At 49.0% G+C, this 19,067-nt stretch overlaps 7 protein-coding genes across 7 annotated transcripts; 2 read left to right on the plus strand and 5 right to left on the minus strand.

Moving 5' to 3' along the window:
• Nucleotides 1–1,163: 1,163 nt before the first annotated feature.
• On the minus strand, nt 1,164–3,442 carry SERLADRAFT_461105 (uncharacterized protein; the record flags this gene model as incomplete). Its single annotated transcript, XM_007315545.1, has 4 exons — nt 1,164–1,661; nt 1,739–2,666; nt 2,723–2,877; nt 2,939–3,442. 4 exons carry the CDS (start codon nt 3,183–3,185, stop codon nt 1,300–1,302), a joined length of 1,692 nt encoding a protein of 563 aa, XP_007315607.1.
• A 242-nt stretch (nt 3,443–3,684) lies between these two features.
• On the minus strand, nt 3,685–4,428 carry SERLADRAFT_461108 (uncharacterized protein; the record flags this gene model as incomplete). The annotated part of the gene is made up of 2 exons (XM_007315546.1): nt 3,685–4,355; nt 4,411–4,428. One exon carries the CDS (start codon nt 4,233–4,235, stop codon nt 3,828–3,830), a length of 408 nt encoding a protein of 135 aa, XP_007315608.1.
• Nucleotides 4,429–5,230: 802 nt separating this feature from the next.
• Nucleotides 5,231–5,635, minus strand: SERLADRAFT_446751 (uncharacterized protein; the record flags this gene model as incomplete). Its single annotated transcript, XM_007315547.1, has 2 exons — nt 5,231–5,329; nt 5,365–5,635. The coding sequence occupies 2 exons, from the start codon at nt 5,633–5,635 to the stop codon at nt 5,301–5,303; spliced, it is 300 nt and encodes a 99-aa protein (XP_007315609.1).
• Nucleotides 5,636–7,416: 1,781 nt separating this feature from the next.
• SERLADRAFT_461114 (uncharacterized protein) lies at nt 7,417–9,003 on the plus strand (the record flags this gene model as incomplete). The annotated part of the gene is made up of 8 exons (XM_007315548.1): nt 7,417–7,537; nt 7,591–7,686; nt 7,737–7,830; nt 7,883–7,994; nt 8,049–8,208; nt 8,271–8,336; nt 8,391–8,474; nt 8,533–9,003. The coding sequence occupies 8 exons, from the start codon at nt 7,465–7,467 to the stop codon at nt 8,889–8,891; spliced, it is 1,044 nt and encodes a 347-aa protein (XP_007315610.1).
• Nucleotides 9,004–9,142: 139 nt separating this feature from the next.
• SERLADRAFT_461116 (uncharacterized protein) lies at nt 9,143–10,653 on the plus strand (the record flags this gene model as incomplete). The annotated part of the gene is made up of 5 exons (XM_007315549.1): nt 9,143–9,292; nt 9,343–9,466; nt 9,520–9,589; nt 9,648–10,446; nt 10,512–10,653. The coding sequence occupies 4 exons, from the start codon at nt 9,182–9,184 to the stop codon at nt 9,934–9,936; spliced, it is 594 nt and encodes a 197-aa protein (XP_007315611.1).
• A 924-nt stretch (nt 10,654–11,577) lies between these two features.
• On the minus strand, nt 11,578–15,644 carry SERLADRAFT_360220 (uncharacterized protein; the record flags this gene model as incomplete). Its single annotated transcript, XM_007315550.1, has 7 exons — nt 11,578–12,871; nt 12,931–12,986; nt 13,047–13,417; nt 13,476–13,653; nt 13,708–14,429; nt 14,493–14,686; nt 14,757–15,644. 7 exons carry the CDS (start codon nt 15,377–15,379, stop codon nt 12,394–12,396), a joined length of 2,622 nt encoding a protein of 873 aa, XP_007315612.1.
• A 158-nt stretch (nt 15,645–15,802) lies between these two features.
• On the minus strand, nt 15,803–18,844 carry SERLADRAFT_446757 (uncharacterized protein; the record flags this gene model as incomplete). Its single annotated transcript, XM_007315551.1, has 16 exons — nt 15,803–16,290; nt 16,334–16,516; nt 16,553–16,786; nt 16,847–16,864; nt 16,923–16,985; nt 17,045–17,085; nt 17,404–17,537; nt 17,589–17,619; nt 17,670–17,686; nt 17,813–17,834; nt 17,893–18,014; nt 18,066–18,084; nt 18,184–18,269; nt 18,344–18,497; nt 18,572–18,681; nt 18,744–18,844. 15 exons carry the CDS (start codon nt 18,666–18,668, stop codon nt 15,913–15,915), a joined length of 1,599 nt encoding a protein of 532 aa, XP_007315613.1.
• Nucleotides 18,845–19,067: the final 223 nt, after the last annotated feature.

Consider the following 19,067-nt stretch of genomic DNA (forward strand, 5'->3'; position numbering starts at 1 on the left):
AACGAGTCAAGATGCGAATACGAATAACAACTTACTATCGACTCTGCCTCCTCTAGATTTGGGACGTGATAATTAGGCTTCTTCTGGAACTTGTACCATCGGTGGGCGGGAACGAATTTGAATACTTCGGTTTCTGCAGGCATAAAAAAAGCGTGTGTCTCCGCCTTGGAGACTTCCTCCAATTTCCCAATCCAAACTTCTTTCTGCTTTCCATCCTCCATTACCCACGGATACCGCTCCTCTCTCCTCAACTGTCGCGTCGCCTCCGGTACCAAGAAAACCTGCCTAGTCTTCTTCTGAAACTTTTTCCTTCCATTAGCCTTGCCCTTTGCCGCATCTTTCTCCTTTGAAGAACCTTCCCCCGCGTTATTGTAGTTATGTATTGGTCTCCCATCCGCATCCACCATTACTGCCTTTCCATCTGGCCCAATCACCGGCTTACCATCAGGGCCCAACATGGGTCCAGCGACAACCTGTGTCGTGTTCACCTCCTCTCGTCGTGACTCTTTCCTGTTGAGCCTGATGGGAGATTCCCACGTCGACACGTCGATGGACTTTCTCGAATCAAACTTCATCACGTCGTATTTCCAGCCATTCAGCGCAGAGGACATCAGCTTGAACTCGGAGTACTTGCCCTCGGGCAGCTTCATCTCGTCGTCTGGTTCGGGTTTGGGCATCTGTCGTGGTGTGGCGGATTTGCGAGGAGAGGCTAGTAATGAGGATGTATCTGAGCCAGACGGCTCTTTCTTGACGACTTTTTTCTTGTGAAAGAGCAGGGATTCAGAGGGTTTGGAAGGCATTATTGCGAGAGTTTGAACGCAGAATATAGAAAAACTCTGATGATGATGATGATGGTGGTGGTGGTGATGGAATAAGAGGAGATATTAATTATGAGCTGCCGTAGCTGGTTTTGCTTAGTGATAGAGGTGAATGCACGGTACAGGCGAGTAATAGAAAAGAACAGGACGAGACAAGGAGGACTTGTGAGCTGAAACAATGGCCGTCGTCGTCGCTGTGGCGGGACAAGGACACTCTCGTCCCGCGGTCCTTCAATCCATGCGCGGTCATTGCCGCCGGCTCACGGCTCCGACGTCCGCACAGTCACCTGGATGACTCAGTAACATTTTTACTTGGAGCTTCGTTATCAAACAGTACGCGCATTCTCAGAAAAGCAGCTCTGATACGATAACTCTTATATACAAAAGTAAAGCGCCCTGCATGACTCCGACCCAAAGATAAAGGACTCCTGTTATCCTACTAGTACATATCCCTAATGTCATGACAATACAGACAACAAATTCAAGTAGGTGGAGCTTCAGTTCTGTTCATCGGGACATTGTTCGAGTTTCCGTTAGATGGAGGTGGTGCGTGTGTAGTTGGTCCACTCCCTGGCGGAAATGCATTTTGTGAAGAAGCTGGTCGAGAAAGGGGTGGGTGCGGAGGCTGGTGAGGGTGTGGAGGGGCATGAGGCATAGCTCCTTGTGGATGGGGGTATTGCGCGGGTACTACTGGACCTTGTCCATAAACGACCGCGTGAGGTGGACCACCAGGACCAAATGATGGTATGCCCTGTCGCATACTGTCCAATTCATGCCTGAGCATCTCAATCTCGCGAACCATGTCTTGATGGCTCTGCTTAAGCTGCCCTACAAAATCGATAGCTACAATAATATATGTACATAGATCAGCTATCGCACCAAGGACTTTTACTTCAAGACCACATCGCAATCTGACATACCTTTACTCAAAATCTCCCATTTACTGGCTTTCATCCCCCGATCTGCTGGTAGTTGGTCTCGAAGCTCATCAAATAGGTCTTTCATCTCTTTCCGCCTCTTTCGTTCCGCAAGCTTATGCGAAACACGCAGCTCTGGGGAGCGAGAATATGGTGTATTGCCGGCTTCTTTCGATAGCGGCTTTAGACTGGACGAGGGAGAGGGTGCCGATGATGGCTCCTCCTGACCCGACGAGGGGCCAGTAGAGCCCGAGTTGGCTTGATCTGGTCCGCGCATCTGACGCGACGGAGGACGCGACCTGGAGCGAAGAGTCCTCGTAGGACCAACAGCCGACGGTGTGTTGTCGGGAACAGACATTCGTCTGTCTGCTGCGAAATTCATAGGGGGCATCATGGGGATATGTAGAGCTTGAGATTCAAAGGGACGAGGATGATTTTGAGCATTAGGGTCCTGGTCGTTTTCCGGATGTTGTGCTGTAGCCCACGCGAATGTAGCCATGCTGCCAGGTGCAGGAGGTGCGGGTGCTCGACCATGTGGCGACTCTGCGGAAAATGCCGAGGAGTAGCCACCACCTGAGCCGTTCGAAAACATAGATGACGATGAATCTCGCCTATCGTTTATCCACCACTGAGGTCCATTACCGAGAGGGCTCGCAATACTTGCATTAGGGCCATGGCCTGCTGCAGACCCTACAAGTCGCGAGTCTACAGAATTCCGCCTGTCGTAAAGACTGAGGTGCGCAATTCGTTGGGTTTCGACAGCTGACCCTCTGCGTTTCGATGCGCGACCCTCGCTCTCAGCACCCATCCCGCTGGGAATGCCAGGCCCAACCAGCTGGGGGTCAACGTCATCCCCACCTAAAGCCGCTCTGTCCGACGACATCTTTCTCTTCGTCCCTTGAGGATATGGCGAGTCTGGGTTCTGTGAGTTCTGCTAATGGGTGAGGATGTTCTTATCAGTCAGACAACGATCAGAATGGGACCTACGGTAAGCGACTGTCTTCGTGTATCGTACTCGATGTCTTCTTGCTGTCGACTTGGGTGTAGTTTTCCGTGTTCCATCGACACATGAATTCGTGGTGATTGTTTGTCGCTGGTGTCAATATCCATCTGATCTGATGTATTTGTCTTGTTGGACCCTGCTGCGTAAAATGTGTTGTGTTTCATAGATTGACCATGAGGCTGAAGTGCGATCACACTGACCTGGGCCTGCAGTGGTGGGTGATGAAAGAGCTCGCGGAGACGCGTCTGTTTCTGCATGTAAGATTTGACCTACGTCCCTTTCTGTGGATGGAGACCGCAATATCTTCCGCATTTGCTTATTGATGGGCTCGCTGCTGTTTGTTACATCTTCACTGCTGCCAAAGACATAATTAGAAGCTGGCCGCGGTGTCGAATCTGGATGGTTCGCGTTCATATCATGAGATGGCGGAGATGGGTTGGGAGGCATAGCTTCTGAGTGCCGGAACGCAGCTGGTGAACCTGGATGGTGATTTGTGATGTTTGGATTGTGATTTGAGGAAGCGGCATGGAGGGAAGGATCGGTTATTGAGCCCCTGCGATGATTCTGGAGATACTCGAGAGGGACGAGGGGAGTGAGGGGGGAGTGTTTGGGTACAGTCTGTGTTTCTTTGTGTGATTGAGGACTGTCGCCGGCGCTGCTGGGACCGGGGATGTGGTCGGTGTGTATGGGGGGGAGTGATGGGGGCTCTGCCATGGGCATGGGGGAAAGGGGGCTTGACGCTGTGGGCGACGATGAGCTCTGTGTCTCAGCGGGTGGTTGTCGATGTGAAAAGTTGAGGGCTTATAGGTCGCCAGACTCTAACCGGATTCAGTTCAGCACAACGTGGAGCTCCGACTCACCGAGACAACACGTGGCCCGTATGCCTGCCATAAAAGGCTACATTAATAACGAGACTGGTCCAATTGCGGTCTTGGCCTCCTGTTGGCGCGGACCACGCTACTGCATTCAATACACTACACTTACAAGGTTCAATATCTCCTGTCAACAGCATCACTGGTTACTCTAATCAGATAGTATGGCAACACAGATATCCCTTTCCAGTATCCAAGCTACTCCCAGATGCTCGCCTCAGAGTCCCTCAAGCTTCGTCGTCGCAAGTATTCGCTGCTCCTCCTCACTCAGCTCAATAGTGCGAGCATGCGCATGTTTCGTCTTCATGCTGTTCCTGGTCAGTCTCCCAGATCTCTGCTTCTCTATCCCATCCCACGCTTGCCGCTCAAGAATATCATCCACCTCAACAATATATCTCACCCACGGTATGTAGTCCAGAAACACTGCAGGCTGTGGCATGAGAGGCGCAGGAGGATATACCGTAAACTGCAGCGCTTCTACCATCTGCGTTTGGTATGCCACGCGAGAGCGGAACAGCTCGTCCCATACTGGCTCGATCCCTGGCTCTGCCGCGGTGTTGATCGGATCCGTGTCCCATGCCTCGCGTGCTCCACGTGCAAGTCGAGTGGCTTCGAGCACGATCATCTCGTCCTCGTGATAGAAAGAAAGTGAATCTCTCGTGTCCGAAACGTGGGATGGCTTGAATAGTATACTGTGACCCAGTTCGTCGTCAGGCGAGGGTTCGCAAATGTTTAATGAAAGCGCCTTAACGTGCACAGCTAAGATTAGACGAAAGAAGTCCATCCTCGACAACACTCACCTCGGGCGTGTCCAACGGCACTCTGTGGAGATGGCTGTCCATATACGATGTTAATTCTGTACGTCTGCAAACCAGAGTCCAGTTTTCATTTAGCGTCCCGGTATCCGTCAATGACTCTGCACTGGGCGTTTCGATTAAATCTGGACATGATTCTCCGTCAATACCTGAAATCCCCGGGAGAAAACATGTTTCCCCGTTAATATCGCGGCTAACTTGATATGTATCTCGCGTTATTCCGTGCTCTCCTTTAGAGCACAATAATTGCAATTGGTTAATAGTCCGCCTTATGTCAGACACAGGCAGCTCGGTCCGTGGATTGAGTGGTACATCGAGATTGTCCACACTGCCCAAGGAATGGCTAGCTTTGTACACCTGGGCGAGATGTTCTCGGGAGACAGAACAAGCTTCAGCGTAACAAAGGCCTTGTAGATAAGATATCGCTTCAGGTGAGGGACATGTCTGAAATGTCAACACTGTTTGCAATGGGAGGTCGGCGACGGGAACCAGAAGGATGTCTAGAAAAGTCTGCAGATAAGTTTTCTGGCGATGAACTGGAGGGGCTCAATTCACCATTGCACGTCATGACCACAGGCCGCCTGCATTCTTTGATCATCTCAACCACCGCTGGCCAGAAACCAGAGTCTTCTTTGAATAATATGTCGACTTCCTCCAGTAAAACTAGTGATTGCCGCACTGCAGTAAAATCTTGCGCCAGAACAGCCTGATCGTTATTTGTCTGTACACTGACAGGGCTTTGTGGCATGGGAGGTTTTAGGGGCTCGTCCGTTAAACATGGATCATCACCGTGATTTTCTGATTCGATATCGATGGGGTGGTCTTCAGTGCCCACGTGCTTTATTACATCGTGGTGAGATCGCTTCTTCGCCTGACTAAAGAGAGTGGAAAATGCGTCCTTCGTCTTTACACCCCCCAATGAGGATGATGCAGTGGGACCATTCGAGGACTTTTGAATAAGGTGGTTCTTACCCACATCTCCGATGAGACTGTCGAGACTTGCGCCATTCCTTCTACCAATGCCAGGGTATACCTCGAAAACCTCGTACCCTAGTTCTTCAGCACACGCATAAACAGCAGCAGTTTTTCCACAACCAGGAGGACCAGACAAAAGAATAGTGTTGGTTAGAAGATCGGTGAAATCATGTCTGAAATTGGGCTCGCTTCTGCCGGCCTGATTACCCAGAATAGACGTCGTTGGGTCTTCCATAGGATGGCCGTGACCTTGTGAACCCAACGTTCGAGTAAGAGGCTGGCCGTAAACGTCTACTTCATCTAGAATCTGATTACCACCCCCAGAAAAATTTTCGCCTTCGCTCTCATCGTCATACACAACAAAGTCGTCCAACTCATCGTCCGAGTGCAAGCGACGTTTTTTCCGGGTTTTCGTTACGGTACGCACAATCCGAGGTCTCTTGACACCTCTTTCCTGCGATCCAGTCATTTTAGCCTTCCCCTTCTTCCCAGTCTTTGCGCTTTGACTTTGACTTTGACTGGCTTGTGAACCAGATTCTATTGACGGTTTTTCCTCAGGCCGCAATCCGAGGGCCACCAGCCAATCCCGAAGATAGGAGGCGGGACGTTCATTCCACAACACCTCCTCTGCGCGCCTGGGACGCCAGCGAGCGGTCCAAGTTTCTTGGGAGGACGATGGCTCCTGACATGGCTCGACTGTTAGAAATCGGCGAATTGCTGGATGAAGGCCCCCATGACAAAGTGTAAGGGGCTCAAGATGGCGGTCAGAGTTAGTGGACGAATTTATTCGCGATGATTTGAAGGTACGACGACTGTTCCCTTGCTTCTCAGCGCCAATGAGAGATGACAAGAACTTCAGCGATATATCACCGGCTGCGGTGGTTTGCTTGAGACGAGGAGACCGTTTCGAATACTGCTTCGGTTTGGTAAAAGTACTTTGAGGTCCTCGTACATGCTGAGAATGTTGGTCTGGAAGTGGAGCATCAAGCACTTTCCCACCACTGACAGTTGGTGGAGGTTTCTTGTAGACAGAACGCTTCTCTGATGGCACAAATATCCTTGTAGGCTGTGTGCGCGCGAGGTCCCTTTCTGGCAACGAATCAAGTTCGTCGTCACTAGATGCGAGAGACAAGGAAGGTATATGCGGTGTCTGATTGGATGAAGGGGTAATGTCAGAAGGCGGTGGAGAGGATCGTGGGCATGAGAGGCTCGTGGCTTGCGAAAGATTTGATGATGATACATCCTCAACGATATCGATCTCAGAAAGGGAATCGTCTCCTGTGAGGTCGTAAACATCCGGTCCCTTCATTTGGACGCCGTCAGTATCCGAGGTTACAGATTTCGTTTTGGCCAAAGCTCTGGAAAACAGGGGAAACGGTTTCCTCTCCGGTTTATCTGGATCGGGACGAAAATAGGATAAAATGAACGATACAGCAAATCCGACTAACCTTGCTTGATGACCAAGCTGGTTGCTGAACTGAATGTGAATGACACAGGAGGACGTGGAGAGGTAACTGTCACGATATCACTATCGTCTATATTGGATAATGTGTTTGAAGTATCTCCTTTTCCCGACTCTGTACTTGTCGTGGTATTCAGTTCGTCCGAGTCTCCAACATGTTCTTTTTGTTCTTCGACATGACTTGACTTGTATATCAGATCAAACAAAGTCCTTTGACTATTTGCTGACTGGCACAGTATAAAAGTATGGCTTTAGCACAACACAATTTCATCTGCATGAGATTTTGTTACTGACGGATTTTGCTTTCAAGCCTCTAGGATTTCTTGTCTTTCGCCGTTCAGCCATATCGGAAAAATGTACCGCCTCGGTTTAATATACAAATCAAAGAAGCCGTAGAGACGGGATATGTAAGCGTAGGCTTTGAACGAAATTGCCACAAGAGACCGCAGAATGAGCTGCAAGTTGAGTACCCCCGGGACAGCTTAGAGGTTCAGAAGTAAGTCGCGCTTAACGTTAAAGACGCGTCGCGCGTGTGACATCGCGTGACCAGTGGCGTGACGGACCTAAGACCACCGCGACTTTCATCTTGACCACAACTATCGATGCTTGAAAATATACAAGTTCAGGCAGAGTCAAGGGAATCAATTTTGAAATGGATCTCGAAAGAGTACTTCGGTAAATTTCTTCTCTGAAATGCAGTCGACCTTTTCTCTGAGTCCAACCTATAGACATGAATGGATCATACATCGAGACTCTCGACGAACCACCAACCGCCCTCCAATTCTCGCGACTTGCTCACATTTCTAGGCCGGTTATCATCAAAGGTCTCTACAACGTAAACCTATAGTAACATACCGTCTAATTATTATATTAGGATTCGAGGTTCCTGCTCTCAAACGATGGACAGACAAGTATATTCTTGAACGAATGCAACAGAGGTCTATTTCTGTAGCAGTCACACCTAATGGGTGAGCTAGTCTTCATGAATGAAACAATCGAGTTCACTAAGCTCTCTCTCAGGGCTGCAGATGCTGTTACTCGTGGTTCTGACGGCGAACTATACTTCGCAGAACCTCATGTCGAGCAGATGACTATGGGCAGTTTTCTGAGCAAGTTAACACCTACAGCTCAGGTACAAACTCAGTCACACTTGAATTGATTATCCTCAAACTCGCCATCCGATTAGGAGTCAACCGCAATGCCGGATGAAGTCTACTACCTTCAATCCCAGAACGGCAATCTTTATTCGAACTCTTTCTTTGACCATAGTGACGAGGATACGTCAGAGTTTGAGTCATTAAGACCTGACGTTCCCAGTGATATTTCCTGGTGTAGTGAAGCTTTTGGTGGGTATTAGTATTGTTATGATTTTTTATTTACTTCGAAGGCTGAGCGGCGGGCGTTGTAGATAGAGCGCCAGACGCCGTTAATTTATGGATCGGGAATAGCACAAGCGTCACGAGTATACATAGCGGTAAGCAGTTATATTTGTTGCTTTGACGCATGCGTCAATGTGATCAAACCACAGATCCCTACGAGAACATCTATACTGTAATCCGCGGCGCTAAGCATTTTACCCTTCTTCCTCCAACAGAAGGATGGTGTACACAGGGTTTGCACCTCGCTATTCTGGCTAAGAGTTCAACCTGTTACTTATATAACTTATTTAGAACGTAGTTATCCTCATGCTCGTTATACCCGACCAACGTCCGGCCCTGGTTTAGTGTTAACTCCTTCGTCTGCAAACACTCCTCATGTCCGGTGGTCATCGATCACAGACCCTCACCTTCCGAATACCCTACCACCGGACGCCCATCCTCTCGAAGTTACTCTTCATGCTGGCGATACGCTTTATCTTCCGGTTGGTTGGTGGCACCACGTGCGTCAGAGCGACACGACAATTGCACTGAATTGGTGGTATGATGCGGAGTTCCGAGGAATGAACTGGGTTTGGATGAATATGCTCAGAGGTCTAGGCACTGATGCGCCAGCACAGGGTGAAGAAGGTGAAAAGTTTGACAATGAGTGAGCGCATCAATTAAATAGCAGCCGCCATTGATCTGTGTTGGTACGTTTCCTTGCCCTTTTGTAATGATATATCAAGAAAAGTTCAAATTTATTTACTTTCTGAATACGTCAAATTTCTGAGCTATGAGTTGTACGATGCATCGTTATCGAATAAGATAAAAATCGACAAGTAGACTTGCCAATTTTAAAAGCGCATTTGTGGTCACGTGTCACGTCAGAACTTTTCTGTCACGGTTGACTGCTGAATTCAACGGATACGACTGAGCCCATCCAGTCTTCGCCTTATACATCATGGCCAAGGACAAGTCGGAAAAAAAGGACAAGAAAAAGAAGGAGGAAAAGGAGGTTGATGAGGCCCCAGAGGCAGCAGTAGATGTTGACATGGGTGATGTCGAAACTGAGGTGAGTTCGCGCAAGTATCAGTCTTGCAAATTTAACGACAAAAACACTAGTCCCCTAAAAAGTCGAAAAAAGAAAAAGAGGAAATAACGATACCACTAGAAGATCTATCTCCTCTTGCCCAGCCATTGGCACAAAAGAAGCTACCAAAAAAGCTACATAAAGTCATAAGAAAAGGTATGTGATCGTTTGCCGGCTGTGTGAGTATTCATGTTGACAGTCACCCTCAGCGTCAAAAGCCAGACAGGTTAAAAGAGGTGTCAAAGAGGTGGTAAAAGGCATCCGTAAGGGAGAGAAAGGGTAAGCAGCTTTGCACACGCTCAAAATGCTGTCTCATTAATGTTCGTGTTATTGCTAGACTACTAGTGCTGGCAGCAGATATCAATCCCATTGATATAATATCCCATTTACCTCTGATGGCAGAGGAGGCGCAAATCCCATATGTCTTTGTGACATCAAAAGAGGAACTCGGTCATGCCAGTTCAACCAAACGACCGACAAGTTGTGTGATGATATGTCCGAATCAAAAACGAAAGGCACCGAAGAAGGATGCTGATGGGAAGGTTGACAAGGACGATGACTATCGGGAATTGTACGATGAATGTCATCGGGAGGTGCAGAAACTTGATCAGAAGGTTGTATTCTAGCGTTCCCTCACGGACCTCCTCCACAACGCATGTAATTTATGGCCTCTATAATATTTTCCATGGGCACCCATCATGATAAGCACATCTGTAAGTATGCCGCTGTAACATAGCTGCAGAACAGACGTAAAAAAATTCCCGTGGTCGGAAGTGAACGGGCGAGTGGGGATGAATCTCGGACTCTTAATACGTGGTCAGACAACCTTTGCTTTCACACGATTTGTACATTTCCTCCAGCACAAGCCTCCCGCTCCTTGCCAGGTTTTACCGTATTATTCTGACATGCCTGCTGCAAAAACAAAGTCTGCTTCTGCCAACGGCGCGTCCAAAGCCAAGGGCACCAAAACAACCCCTTCGAGCACAGGAACGTCGACGCCAGTCGTGTCAAAAATTGGCGGAGACCAGGAACAGGCTTTGGCCTCCGTGTCCACCTCGGCGAAACCTGACAAGGCTGTATACGATGCAGAGCAAGAGAAAATCAAAGCAGACATCGATGCCTTGCAAGCAAAACTAGTATGTTTCTGTTCCGATGTGTCCGACATTTGTCTCCAGCTCATTCGCTTCACCCTTCCGTGTAGTCCGCTGTCAAGGAAAAAATATCTTTAGCCACGAAGGCTGGCCCTGGGAATGACAGGCGCAATGTGCTTCGTGCTGAATTAGATAGCATTCGTGGTCAGCAGTCCAACAACAAGAACTCGAGAGGTAAAACTTTGGACCAATTGAAATCCATTCAGGAAGGTATCCAAAAAAAGGTGTGTCAAGCTCTCTGCAGGTTCCGAGATCAAACCACCCATTTTCTTGTTTCTTTATTCAGATAAAGGACCTGCAGGCAGCCAAAGCCAAGACACCGTTCAAAACCGTGGCCGATGTCGACGCTCACATTAAGTACGTCGTCTTTCATTTAACGAAAGCCATCCCGGGTTGACAATGTATTTTCAGAAACTTGGAAAAACAGGTCGAGTCTGGCAATATGAAACTTGCTGATGAAAAACGGGCACTCTTGGAAATCTCCCAATCCAAACGGTCACGTCGGGCGGTAGAGAGCTTCCAGGCAGACCAGGAATCCATCGAAGCTGAGCGTGCTACGGCAGACGAGCTACGGAAGCAACTCGATGACCCAGACGCGAAGGCTATCTCTGACCGGTATGAGGCCATCAAAGCTGAGCTCGACGAGCTGAAGAAGGAGTCGGACGAAGCCTATGCCGGACGTAACAAGCTTTTTGAGGAGCGTGACAACCTCCAAGCTCAGCTTAACACCCTCTTCAACCAGAAACGCGAGTCAGCGGCCGGTTTCCGTGAAGCTAACGATCGTTATTGGACTAAAGTGAACGAAGACCGAGCACGTCGCGCTGAGCGAGCCCGTGTTCAACGGGCTGCTGAGGAGTCTCAGAAAAAGCTGGATATCGCTGAGCGCCTCCGTGAGGAAGCTTCCATTCCAGCATTCCAGGCCCACATCGAGGACTGTCAGACGCTGATCGACTCGCTGTCCGGCAAATCAAGTGGCAACGTCGTACTCTCGTCATCATCACTACCCGCAAGAGCTGACGTCGAAGGTGTACCAAAGTTGGAGCTGAGGAAAGTAGAGGCAGGTCCAGGAGATGGCATGGTTGCTCGCAAGAAAAAGGGCGAGGATCAGGAGTCGTATTTCGTCGGAAAGGCAAAGGCGAAGGGAAAGAAGGGAGGCGTCAAAGCGGCCAGCCCATCGGATGCAGATAGCACCCCGGCTGCAAGTAGCGAGCTCCATATCCCACTCACTACTTTATCTGCCCTCCTCACACTTGCCATCCCTCCCCCAACATCGAACTCAGATGTCCCCCGTGTCATCGAAGACCTTAAAACGAAAAAAGCATGGTACCAAGCTAATCAAGATCGCGTGACGGCTGAGAACGTTGCCAAAGCTGAAGCTGATATTCAGCGTCTCACCAACGGCGCCAAGGTTGCTAACAAAGCCGACACTTCCCCTGCTGTCGAAGTATCACCTCCGAACGGCGGAGGTGAAGATCATGCAGAGCCAACATCTACGCCAATGAATGCCCCACAGCCAGATGAAGTACCTACTAATGAAGTTGACGAGAAGCTCGAGAACGTTCGAGAAGAGGCAAATGAAAATGACGAGATCTCGCAATGATATAGTAAAGTGGACATCATTGGATAGGACCAATTTATACATCACTATAAGTTATCTGTTATGCCTACTATACCTGCAAACACTGTTGTCCGCGGTAAGGTGGCGCTAAAAGAGGGAAATATTATTATTCGACTAACCAAACCGAAACCTATACAATAGTGAGCACGGAGAGCACGTAAAAACGAAGCAAATTGTCAATACAGATACGAGGTATGAGGCTAATAAATGACAGAAGGAAAGCAGGGAATTTCAACATATTTATAATTTTGCAAGGATCATCGTTACTCCACAACCAAATGGTACGACAAGACTTGCAAGCGAGGTCGAACCTTTTAAGACACAGATTCAGATTTGACAGCGTCCGACTCTGGTTCACCCTCATTTGGTCCTGATGCGCCAGAGTTGGGCGCAATGCCCAGCTCGTGAGGGGTAAACGATGTCACATCAAATGTATTGGCGGAACCGTAGTCGGAAAAAGAAAGTCCAGATTGATGGACAGGGGGTATCGAGTCGTCCTGAGATGCCGATGCGTCCATGTACGACAAAGCGCCGTAAGCATCGGTGTTGAAGCCTGATGACAAGGAACCCGCCGGGAACGGATCCTGCTGCAAAGCCGCTAGCATGCTCGAAGTTGTCGGCGTATGGGTCATGATGTGCTGAGGTGGCCGAACTTCCATCGTATTGAAACTCTCCTGCCCTGCCATCGGGGACAGAGAGAAGAATTGCTGCTGCATCACCGGCTCAACAGAGGCTGCGACAGAGTTCGTCGACAGTGCCACACTCCGCAACACATTGACTGCGATCCAATCACTGTACACATTTTGATGGTCAGTATGATGAGATCAAAAACCACAGCAAACTTGACGTACTCCAAGAAAAGCTTCATGATCTGAAAGGCACCGAAAGCCGGATCACTCCGAATCGTCTAGGAAACGTTTGAGATGATGATGAGTCGAGGAACAATCAAAGCAAAAAAAAATCGTACCAAGTCCCTCATAACTTGACTGGTGACGTAACCCCAGCGGATCAGTATGCTCCGCGAGCTCATTGTTCCTCTGTCCTCAGGTCCATTCCCGACGCGCTGTCCCATAAGCCTTTCGCAGCATTTATCGGCCCAGGCCATGACTTCCCTGACAGGTTCGCTACTCTTTGACAGGCTGTCCATCATTGAAACAAACTCGACTTCAAGCAACTGAACAAGGTCCTCGTGACGACAGTTGCACACCAAAGCCGATTGGTTTCGAACCGATTCAAAGTCAACCTTTTGCCAAGAACGCCGCATTTCCGCGAGCTGCTTTTGATTTGTGAGCACGGTATTCAATGCTTGAGTAACTTGGTAGATGTCCAAGAAGCGCACTAAGTAAAAACGTGAGATAACATGTGATAATGATGCCATGGTGGAATCACAACTCACAGACGAGATGGCCAAATCGTGCACCAAGCTCTACCTTTGGCTCAACAAATGTGTTGCCATATCCTTCCAGCGCAAGCAACAGAACTTTCTCCATCTTGTTAGCTAGCTGACGAAGGCTAGTCAAAGACGCCGTTTGAATGGGAGAGAGCATCTGCGAGCGGAGGAACTCCAATATTTCCTATCACATAAATGTTAAAATTGAACGCCCCATTAACAAGTAGAATCGCCTCACATCATAAACAATCGCATCTGCCTTGGCCATTAGGCCAGCTATTGCAGGAGCGTGAACCACTTCGCGATGAGTTCCATTAAGATTGGACCAGAAATTCCTGAGGTTCATCTCGAATTGATCAAACCTGAACGAACGGACGCTATCCAACAATGCGTCAAGATGATCTTGGAACCAGCCCCAAACATCGCGAGCGGCGATACTATGCGGAGATGTGGAGTTGGATCCTATGGCCTCCTCGATGGAGGGAAACTGCACCATGTGACGAACTGACAAGGTCTGTTGGTTGGACACGAAGTTACCACTTCCACCAGAAGTAGAGTTGGGTTGAACGGCGAGTCCGGGGTCCGGCTGGCTGGGGTGGCGGCGAATGGACGCATGGCTGGGGTATGAATTGTTCGAGGGCCTTCCAGCAGCTTGAGCTTGGGAGAGCAAGTTAGCAGCCGTGGGTGTCTTATCGCTTAAATCATCGCCGTAATTGAGGGCGCCTTTCATGTCATTTAGCGTCAGAGAGTTCCTCTTGGACGGATTGGAGCTAGCTCCTTCAGAGTCCTCGGCGTCTTCGTCTTCATCAGAACGTTCTTCACCTCTGTTGGCATTATCCGAAGGTTCCTGAGCTGCGCGGGCTGCATTGATAGATTGCTGTCCTGCATTATTGTTTGATTTGCGAATATAGTCCTGAAGCCATTCGGCTTCCGCCGAAGTGGCAGGACGGATGCCACAATCTTTTTTTTAAGAGCGCCAATCAAGCTTTTACCGATCATCAAGATGAGAAGCAATGCACGTACAATGATATTTACTATTTCCGCGAACTCCCAGGCGCCGAGTTTTGATAGTTGGAAAACAAAGCCTGATGGCCTTGCCCAAAGTCGCCGTATTTATGTGAGGGATCCCGTACTGATCACAGACCCGACGGTAGGAAAAGTAAAGACCCTGGCGAGGGACATTTCCGTCAGGATAAGGAGCATAGTTCGCAGTCAACCTATCCGGGGGAAAAAATGCCGGTGAGATCAGAAGGGGAAAAAAAAGTACAGAATGCGGCTAGTACAGACCATGCCTGGACGAAAATTTGTTTTGCCCTATCAGAAGCACTAGTGGTAGTCGCGACCCGGACATTGGCAGCGAGTTTCTCCAAGGCGTGGTCAGGACTGAGAGTCATTCTGCCGAAAGCGCCGGCAGGATGCATAGTTTCTTGATTAGAGGGCAAGGTCTGACCTGGCCCGTACATATGATAGTCTGCAGGAGAGTTACCGAGAAACATGGTGATGTCGTCTGTCTCACTGGAAGAAGAGTGGACGCTTTCAGTGTCACGAGGATAAGGGGAAGCGGCAGCACGGGCCCTGAGATGGGTCTGACGGATATGGCCTTTGAGGGCAGGATTGCTGATGTTGTGGTTTGGAGGAGAATGGCCTCCAGAGGTCATATCGGCTGGCTGGAGCTGGTAGGCGGGAGAGTGGCGGATATGATCGTTGCCCATGTTATATGAGAGACGATAGAGATCATCGGTGGACTGAGGGAGTGCAGAGGGAACACGGACGATGCCGCCCTGGGAAGACTGGGGACGGGAATTAGGCGAATGAGTAGAGGAGGAGGATACAGAGTTTGAGCGGGAATGAGGGTGGTTGAGAGGAAGAAAGTCAAGGGGAGACATCATCTGGAGATTGACTGCGGCCATTTGGGAGAAAAAGGAGGATAAGGAAGGTGAGGTGAGGGAGTGGGGAAGACAAGGACGCGGGCCAGCCGACGAGGAGAACGAAGAAGATGGTGAGAAGAGACAAGGTGGGTGGGGATATAAGACTGAAAAGTATGGGAAGAAAGACAAGATGGCAGCAGAACTGCAAGCCAGTGCACAGGATGAAAAGAGAAAAGCAAGGATGATGGCTGGCACCGCCGACAACAAACTTGAAGCGGGCTCAGACTGAAGGAAGGTGAATAACCAGATCTCCAAGAAACTGCTGGGTGGTCGGTGGTCAAGGCAACGAGCCGTATTCGGTCCTCTCTCATTTGCTGAGAACGAGCTTATAGCACCTTACCGCCACTTCAGCGCCTTCTCCCCGGCCGTTCCCACCCAGCCACACCTTATTCCAGGGTCCCCACTCCGTAAGCAAGCCTCATATTATCATCCTAGGTACATATCTATCTCCTGACAGAACGTGGGTCCACCGCTGCACCTTGCACAACCACACATTCCTATCACACATATCCCCCTCACCCTTCTTCCCCTCCCATGTACATGTACTTCTTGAACCTTCTTCGCAGCTTCTCCTCCTTCCCTTCCCCCAGTCGTCGCCCAAGCTCAACCCACGATCCAATACTCAGATCCTCCATCTCATACGGCGTGTATTTCGATCTCCTCACATCCCCCTCACGTAACGATCTCGGTAGGTTTCTCATAGGCACAGCAGGCGGCTGGGCGGCAGTCCCAATCGTAAGCCCAGAGTCCCCGGCAACCGCTCCCGCCCCCTCCTCACTCCGGGGAGCATCCAAGCGGGAAATGGGGAAAGTCAAATACTCCAATCTGTACTCTGCCTCATGCTTCTCGTCGAATTCCAGAAGATTCGGAATAGTGTACTGCGTTGCCAAACTCTATATTAAAAAAGACCACAATGTTATTGACCCTCCCGCGTACCTGTGCATATCCCAGCCCAGTCCACAATGTATTTCGTCTACTCGGCGCTTCGCTGTCAGAGTGCCATGGTTGCTTCAACTTGCACCTCCAGCTGTCTCGATAAGGTTCCTTCCTGCATTCGGAATCGTTATTCTCAGGATTGCCATGGTGATAACGACTATGCTTCCTCTTTGACTTCTTCAACTCTATCAAGTATTCATCCCGCCCGATGTCCCGCACAACGGTAGACGAAAGTCCTGTTATGTTGTACGAATATATTCGAAACGAAGGCACGTATGGGTTGGGCACGACCGATGGAGAAACATTTATCACAGCGTAGTTATCGTAGTTCACTTCCTCAGTCTTGCAAAGTTCTTCAAAGTCCGAGATGAGCGAGTCGTACAGGGGACTCTCGCCGCCGGTCGATGCAGCCTCGGGCCAGATCTCCAGATCCTTAGCATCCAGAAAGAAGAACTGTGGCGCAATGATTCAGTTCGATGTTCTATCAGCCATATAACATCCCTTCGAACTTACATGATCTGCATTCATATGCTAGCATAGAAAACCGTTACTGCACGAGGATGACCAAGAGCTCGCCGAAAGTACTCACGCCAAAAAGATGACCCAGTATCGTATCCTGGTATCTCAAGCTCAATTCAACGTACCGATAATACTGGGCGTTGCAACCTGTCGTTAATTAAGTGCCATGAAAGATCTTGGATGCGTACTTACACACTCTGGGAAGTAGTTTCCGGACGACGGCGGAACATGACCTACCACGGCATTGGTGTGTAAGTCAAGTTGCATAGAAGATCATGGCCTGAGGAAGTTCACACCTGTTATCCAAACCTTCATAATCGAACCCAGAAAAGGAGTATGGAGCAACTTTTCAGTGGCTCCCCGGCAAATATGCGATACAACATTCTCACCTGCATCCCCCGCGACCGGAACATCTCCAGTTGCACGTCGAGCCAATCAAACTGTAGATTCCCGGATTCCCGGGATCGTTGGGTTCTCTATACTCGCAGCCTCTCACCGCTACGAAAAAGAATCAGTATCAGTATCAAATTTACAAAGAGAATGGAGATAACCTTTATTAGCATCGTAGAAATACATAGTATTGAGGCTGATCACGGCTAATGCATTGGGTACGACTTCCACGGAGTAGTATGCCCCTCGTTGGAATACTTGATAAGATGCAAAAGGTATAAACGAAGACCATATCCTAAGAACAGTCGTTAGGCAGAAAACAATTAGGATAGGGGTAACCACACACGATGAAAACTCGTTAGTAATAGTATTTGGTCCTATAACTAAGCTGTCAACGCAATACACACACTGTATTTTCACGACATACCAGGTGACATGATATTCTTGTAAGAGGGCCGTAAGGTTAGCGTTTAATACTCGTGAGACGAAATAGGCGTTAATAACTCTTACATGAGCTATAAATCTTAAGGTTATAAGGCTACCAACGAGCAACGCGAAAATGAAAAGTACTCACGCCAGATGTCATTATTACCTGTCGTTTGGAGCACGTCGTCAAGGTTTATCGTTGTCGAGATGTCGAATGAGCTCACCCAAACTCGGTATTACCGGAATGCCCTTACTTAGAAATATCTTGGACATCTTCTTAGCAACAGCTCTATTGGAGTCGTAAATCTCATCTGTGGTTCGAGGTATCTTGCGATCGTTGTCATGTCTAAATCTCCGTAAGCAATGCAAGAGATTATCTAGAACTATGATCCCATACCGAGCACTATCTCCCGTCCCTGCCATCACCAATGCACATCACGCGCACAGTTAATTGAAGCAAGGTGGATACGCGTCATCGGAAAGTAAAAAATTGACGAAGAAGGCCACAAACTTACATATAACAAAGTCTATTTCCGCACTCCAATTCTTCTCCAGAAAGTCCAGAGTAAGGTTTGTAAGTCTCAACGGAGAATCGCATTCGCTGTGAGGCAACGCATGTGTGTTCATTTTACCCAGTGCGTATCGCCCAATGACGACAAGAACGAGGCAACTCACCTGAACGGAGTGCCATAGTACCCTGAACGTGCCGCACTCTTGGGTTGGTTCCTGTGACACGAGGATGACTGCGAAGTTCCATTTTTATAGAACGGATCTGGATGCATGTCGGTGATATGCAAGAAACGGCCATGGAGCCTCCGCTCGGACAATCCTTTCAACAAGCCTCGGTGAGAATACGCTCCAGAGTGTCCAAGAGTGGCCCCAAGTGTCGCGAGAGGGACTTACTGGGAGATGCATCCAAGACAACTTGAGGCGGAGCTGCTAGCGCGATCGATTGCCATTGATACACCAAGGAGAAAAAAAGCAGTGGTTGCTTCCTCATTTCACAAAACCAGCTGAAAGACGAAAACAACCTGAGCAAACGAGCAGACGACCTTTAATAGGGTAAGAAACATGCCAGTAAGAAACCCGAAGAAGGCGCAAGGCTGGCGCACGTTCGTCACTTTGTACGCCTCTCCAGCGTGGAGCTAGACAAGTTTGGTGATACTTTTATCGTCCACCAATGGTAAATAGAGCCTGATGAATATTAAAAAGGTGCATTCAATGGCACGACGCTATAATCGTACGTGTAGAATACGACTAATGGAGCGATTGCAGGTTGTGTTGCGAATTCTTAGACGCCTACAACAGCTTCTTAGACTCGTTCCAGTACAAGTACAGTACGTATTGGTACGTATACGTACACCTTCAGACTTCCAAGTAACTTGGTTGGAAGGCTGTT

Source organism: Serpula lacrymans (genome assembly GCF_000218685.1).
Source record: "Serpula lacrymans var. lacrymans S7.9 unplaced genomic scaffold SERLAscaffold_4, whole genome shotgun sequence".
Lineage (NCBI taxonomy): Eukaryota > Fungi > Basidiomycota > Agaricomycetes > Boletales > Serpulaceae > Serpula > Serpula lacrymans.